The sequence below is a fragment of the Vitis vinifera genome, chromosome 9 (assembly GCF_030704535.1).
Source record: "Vitis vinifera cultivar Pinot Noir 40024 chromosome 9, ASM3070453v1".
Lineage (NCBI taxonomy): Eukaryota > Viridiplantae > Streptophyta > Magnoliopsida > Vitales > Vitaceae > Vitis > Vitis vinifera.
This window is the reverse complement of record NC_081813.1, coordinates 21,938,438-21,944,702: the sequence shown is the minus strand read 5'-3', so window position 1 is coordinate 21,944,702 and position 6,265 is coordinate 21,938,438. Positions and strand designations below refer to the sequence as shown.

The 6,265-nt window shown below is 32.8% G+C and overlaps 2 protein-coding genes across 2 annotated transcripts; both read left to right on the top strand.

Moving 5' to 3' along the window:
• The first annotated feature begins 630 nt into the window (after positions 1 to 630).
• Positions 631 to 1,806, top strand: LOC109123110 (receptor-like protein EIX1). Its single transcript, XM_019221980.2, has one exon. It carries the CDS (start codon positions 758 to 760, stop codon positions 1,754 to 1,756), a length of 999 nt encoding a protein of 332 aa, XP_019077525.1. The 5' UTR covers positions 631 to 757; the 3' UTR covers positions 1,757 to 1,806.
• A 1,999-nt stretch (positions 1,807 to 3,805) lies between these two features.
• LOC104880445 (receptor-like protein EIX2) lies at positions 3,806 to 5,682 on the top strand. The gene has a single exon (XM_019221979.2). It carries the CDS (start codon positions 3,918 to 3,920, stop codon positions 5,556 to 5,558), a length of 1,641 nt encoding a protein of 546 aa, XP_019077524.2. The 5' UTR covers positions 3,806 to 3,917; the 3' UTR covers positions 5,559 to 5,682.
• Positions 5,683 to 6,265: the final 583 nt, after the last annotated feature.

Below are 6,265 nucleotides of genomic sequence, written 5' to 3'. Positions count from 1 at the left end.
TCTCAAAAGTTCTAACAATTGGCTTTCATCATGGAGAGGCCTTGATTGTTGTCAATAGGAAGGAATTGATTATGAAAATAAAACAAGAGCTATTATTTCAATCGATCTTCTTAAGCCATATTCTCCAAAGGAAGCATATGAGAATGGGACCTCTATGAACTTGTGTGGAGAGATTGGTCATTCATTGATAGAACTCATATCCTTGAGATATTTAGATTTGAGTGACAACTCATTTTAACGTATTCCAATTCCTGAGTTCTTTGTATTTTTTAGAATTTACGATATCTAAACTTATCAAATTATGGGTTCAATGGTGCAATTCCTCATGGTCTGGGAAACATCTCTAATTTGAAATTTCTTGATCTTTCTAGCCATCAATCTTTTGATTTATTTGTTAATTCTGAATCTTATGATTTATATGTTAATGATCTTGAATGGATGACTAATCTTGTTTTACTTTACCAATAATGCCAAGTTGTCTCTAGTGTTTTCCTCTACCTAATGCTTCTAAGCTTCTCTTGTGGGTGATTTCTGTTGTTTTGATAAACAACAATCATCAGACCATATTTGATATGGAAGTTCAAGTATGCCATCCACTTGACATGTTTTAATCTTATTAAAATTATGATTGATTAAAATATATATGTTATTTAATATCCAATAACTTGAAGTTTTGATTACTTATCAAATTTCATCACTATTTTGATTCTTCTATCGGAACTTAATATTAATTACTTGTTTTTATAGGTGTTCTTAGATGGAGAAAATTTCAATTCTTGGTTTCCTTTTGGTCATTCTATGTTTCATAACAAGAGATCTTGCTTGCAAGGGTGAAACCCTTGAGGGAAATTGCTTAAGAGCTAATCGAGAAGCTCTTCTTGACTTCAAAAATGGTCTCAAAGATTCTTCTAACAACCGACTTTCATCATGGATAGGAGGCAATTGTTGTCAATGGGAGGGAATTGGTTGTGAAAATAACACAGGAGTTGTTATTTCAATCGATCTTCATAACCCATATTATCTTGAAGAAGCATATGAAAATTGGAGTTCAATGAACTTAAGCGGGGAGATTCGACCTTCTTTGATAGAACTCAAATCTTTGAGATCTTTAGATTTGAGTGGCAACTCATTTGAGCATATCCCAATTCCTAAATTCTTCGGATCTTTGAGAAATTTACAATATCTAAACTTATCAAATTGTGGATTCAAAGGTGCAATTCCTCCAACCTTGGGAAACCTTTCTAATTTGCAATTTCTTGATCTTTCTTCCTATGAATCTCAATTATTTGTTAAGCACCTTGAATGGATGACTAATCTTGTTTCCTTAAGGCATCTCAAATTGAACTATGTCGACCTATCAATGGTAGGATCTCACTGGATGGAAGTATTCAACAAGCTTTCATTTTTAACAGAGTTGCACCTACAAGATTGTGGGCTCTCCGGTTCCATTTCATCTCTAAACTCTATCAATTTTACTTCATTGTCTGTCATAAGCATCAGTGGCAACTCTTTCCAGTCAAAGTTCCCAATATGGCTTCTAAACCTTAGCAACCTTGTATACATTGATGTAAGCTCTAACAAGTTATATGGGCAGATTTCACTTGCCCTTGGGGAACTACCTAACTTGCAGCACTTGGATCTATCTTCAAATGAAAATCTCACAGGTAGTTGCTCTCAACTGTTAAGCGGAAGTTGGAAGAAGATAGAATTTTTGAATTTGGCAATCAATAAATTTCTTGGTACGTTTTTGGCTTAGAAAAATTATTATTGCCTATTGATTTTGATACATCAAAATAATGTAGTGGTTTTACAGTTTAACACTTGTTTTAAAAAAATATTTCGCATTAAATTATTCTGACTTTCCAATAATCTCTTACTTTTATCATTAGACCATCAAAGCAACTTCAATTATCTTCTCACCACTCATCAAATTTGTTTCTCATAAACTCTTTTTTTTTTTTTTTTGAAAAATATTTTAAATTAAATTATTTTAACTCTTGATGATGCATGATTTGTCATAAATTCATTGCACAATTGACCAATAAAGGGGACCTTTTAGGGCTTTTGATGTATTTGAAAGATTACACTACAAAATCTAGGTTTTGGTTGTAAACAATTTTTAAAATAGTTTTCTAAAATTATTTTTTGAGTTTTTTATTATAGTTTTACAAATATTATAATGTAATTGTTTTCTTGTAAACATTTTTAAAATAATTTTTACAAATATTATATTATATTTTGAAACAAAATTTTGTTTGGAAACTTTAATTTCTAAAAACAATATTCTCAATTTATTCCATGCAGACACTTGTTTCTAAAAATATTTTAAATTATCTTTTCTTCGTTCATTTGATAATGCATTAAGAAGGCAAAGTTTCTTACCTTTCTCGTGAACTTTCTTATTTTTCATAAAACAATTTATTAAAAACAAATTATTTTAATACTCTTGATGATGATTGCAGGTACAATTCCAACCTCCATCGGAAATTTTTGCAACTTAGAACATTTGGATTTAGGTGCCAATACCTTGATAGGAAGTTTCCCTGAATTTCTCAAAGAGATCAAAAACTGCAGTTTTGAAGGTCCTTTACCAAAACTGAGGTATTTGGACTTGTCCTGGAATCAATTAGTGGGCAGATTGCCAGAACGATTGAGTCAGCTGGAAAAACTTACATATCTCGATCTATCCGGCAACAAGCTTCAAGGCCCTATCCCTACTTCTTTTGGGACATTCAAAGATCTGAATGAGATGCGGCTTAAAATGAATGAACTGAATGGGAGTCTCCCAGTTAGTTTTGGACAACTTTCTGAATTGGTTGTCTTGGATGTTTCTTATAATCGCTTGACTGGAATTCTTTCTGAAGAACATTTTTCAAAGTTAAGTAAACTGAAGACTCTACAGATGGATGAAAATTCAGGTCTCGTTTTGAATGTTAGTTCCACCTGGGTCCCCCAATTCCAAATCACTGATCTTGGTATGAGTTCATGCAATTTAGGCCCTTCATTCCCGACTTGGCTTAGGTCTCAAAAGGAGGTCTCCTGGCTGGATTTGTCAAATGCTAGCATCTCAGGTTCCATACCCAAGTGGTTTTGGAATATTTCTTTCAATCTGGAGGACTTAATTCTTTATGACAATCAGTTACAAGGTCAGCTACCAAATTCATTAAAATTTTCTTCTGGTAATCGTGTATATATTGATTCCATGTAAACACTTGTTTTTAAAAAATATTTTAAATTATCTTTTTTCCACTCATTTGATTTATTATACATTTTTTGAAAATTCATTTCTCTTGAAATTTCTTATTTTTCATAAAATAAATAAATAAATGAAATTATTTTAATACTCTTAATACCTTGACAGGAATTCTTTCTGAAGAGCATTTTTCAAAGTTGAGTAAGCTAAAGATGTTGTTCATGGGCGGAAATTCTGGTCTCATTTTGAATGTTAGTTCCACCTGGGTCCCCCCATTCCAACTCACTGATCTTTATATGGCTTCATGCAATTTAGGCCCTTCATTCCCGACTTGGCTTAGGTCTCAAAATGAGGTCTCCTGGCTGGATTTGTCAAATGCTAGCATCTCAGGTTCCATACCCAAGTGGTTTTGGAATATTTCTTTCAATCTGGAGGACTTAATTCTTTATGACAATCAGTTACAAGGTCAGCTACCAAATTCATTAAAATTTTCTTCTGGTAATTGTGTATATATTGATTCCATGTAAACACTTGTTTTTAAAAAATATTTTAAATTATCTTTTTTCCACTCATTTGATTTATTATACATTTTTTGAAAATTCATTTCTCTTGAAATTTCTTATTTTTCATAAAATAAATAAATAAATGAAATTATTTTAATACTCTTAATACCTTGACAGGAATTCTTTCTGAAGAGCATTTTTCAAAGTTGAGTAAGCTAAAGATGTTGTTCATGGGCGGAAATTCTGGTCTCATTTTGAATGTTAGTTCCACCTGGGTCCCCCCATTCCAACTCACTGATCTTTATATGGCTTCATGCAATTTAGGCCCTTCATTCCCGACTTGGCTTAGGTCTCAAAATGAGGTCTCCTGGCTGGATTTGTCAAATGCTAGCATCTCAGGTTCCATACCCAAGTGGTTTTGGAATATTTCTTTCAATCTGCAGTACTTAAATCTTTCTCACAATCAGTTACAAGGTCAGCTACCAAATTCATTAAAATTTCAATCTGCATATATTGATTTCAGTCACAACCTCTTTGAGGGACCTATTCCTTTTTCAATCAAAGGGGTCTATTCACTAGATCTCTCCTACAATAAATTTTCTGGCCCTATCCTACTGAGCAAAGGTGAATCTATGTTAGACATGCATCACCTTTTGCTTTCGAAAAATCAAATAACAGGGACCATCCCAGATTCCATAGGACACATCACCTCTCTTCAAGTCATTGATTTTTCAAGGAATAATTTGATTGGAAGCATTCCTTATACCATAGGTAATTGCTCTAGCCTAATTGTTCTTGACCTTGGAAATAACAATTTATCTGGGATGATACCAAAGTCCTTGGGCCAGTTACAATGGCTCAAATCATTGCATCTGAACGACAACAAGCTTTCAGGAGAGCTCCTCTCGTCTTTCCAAAATTTATCAAGGTTAGAACTCCTTGATCTCAGTTATAACCAGTTATCGGGTAAGGTTCCTTCATGGATTGGAATTGCTTTCATAAATCTTGTAATACTCAACTTGAGGTCAAATGTATTTTTTGGAAGACTTCCCTCCCAGCTTTCAAATTTAAGCTCCCTACATGTCTTAGACCTTGCACACAACAATCTGATGGGTGAAATTCCAGTCACTTTGTTTGAGCTTAAAGCCATGGTTCCGGAGTATAACAAGAATATATATCCTTTGTATGAAAATGTGAGCAACTCTCAGTATGAAGAACGATTGGTGGTGATTATGAAAGGTCAAAGTCTTGAATACACCAGGACTCTTTCTCTGGTTGTAGGCATAGACCTATCCGACAATAATTTAAGTGGAGAGCTTCCCCAAGAAATAACAAGATTGTTTGGTTTGGTGGTTTTGAACTTGTCTGGGAATCACATCAGTGGCCAAATTCCTGAAAACATTTCAATGTTGCACCAATTATTATCTCTTGATTTGTCAAGGAATAAGCTTTCCGGCAGCATTCCTTCAAGCATGGTTTCATTAACATTCTTGAGTTATTTGAATCTATCGAATAATAATTTCTCTGGTAAGATCCCCTTTATAGGGCAAATGACAACCTTCAATGAGTTAGCCTTTGTTGGAAACCCTAATCTTTGTGGAGCTCCATTGGTCACAAAATGCCAAGATGAAGATCTAGATAAAAAGTGTAGTGTTATTGAGGACAAAAATGATGGTGGCTATATTGATCAATGGTTTTACTTGAGTGTTGGCTTGGGATTTGCGATGGGTATTTTAGTTCCATATTTTGTTTTGGCAACAAGGAAATCTTGGAGTGAGACCTACTTTGATTTTGTGGATAAAATTGTCAAATGGTTGTTGAGAGGAAGAGCAACCTATGCCAAAGATCACCTGCGAAGGTAATAAATTTTGTTTGTAGATCTTTATATGCTCTATGTATAATTACAAGCTTTGAAAGTGAATGTCATTACAATTGCAATAAAAGGCAAAATTTCTCTTTTAATTTATTCAAAGAGAAATTTCTTAATATAAAAAGGACCTTTATTAAGATCAATAGTGATTCTCAAAGGTTATAGCTTGTTTAACTACTAAAAAAAGAGTACGTTATCCCTTTGTGGATAAAATTTATAGTAGCCCCTAAAAATTATTAAAAATGAATAGAAGAAATTCCCAATTTCAAATTTTCAAATTCTCTTTGAAAATATATTTATTAGTTATGTTTCCACTACCTTATTAAATTTGAGTGGGATATGATGATCGTCCAATGTAAGATATTTTAATTATTTATCCCAACTATATTTCTTTATTAACCTAAATCTATGACATTTTCCCCTCTTTTTGGTGTCTACAGAATTTTGGTTAATTTTCACAAAAAGTGGCTAAAATTTATAATTGGGAAAAAAAAAAAGTAGTATGATTTTTTTTTTTCAATCAAATTAAGCAAATCATAACTTTTTGAATGGTGAAAAACAAGAAGAAAATATATATATATATGTGTGTTTTTATACAACATACCCACATTTTACATCACTTTTGAGCTAACTTATTTAATCTAATCCATTCCCTAAGCTTCCTAGGGATGGGAAAGCTCTAGATTATATGTAGGCCTT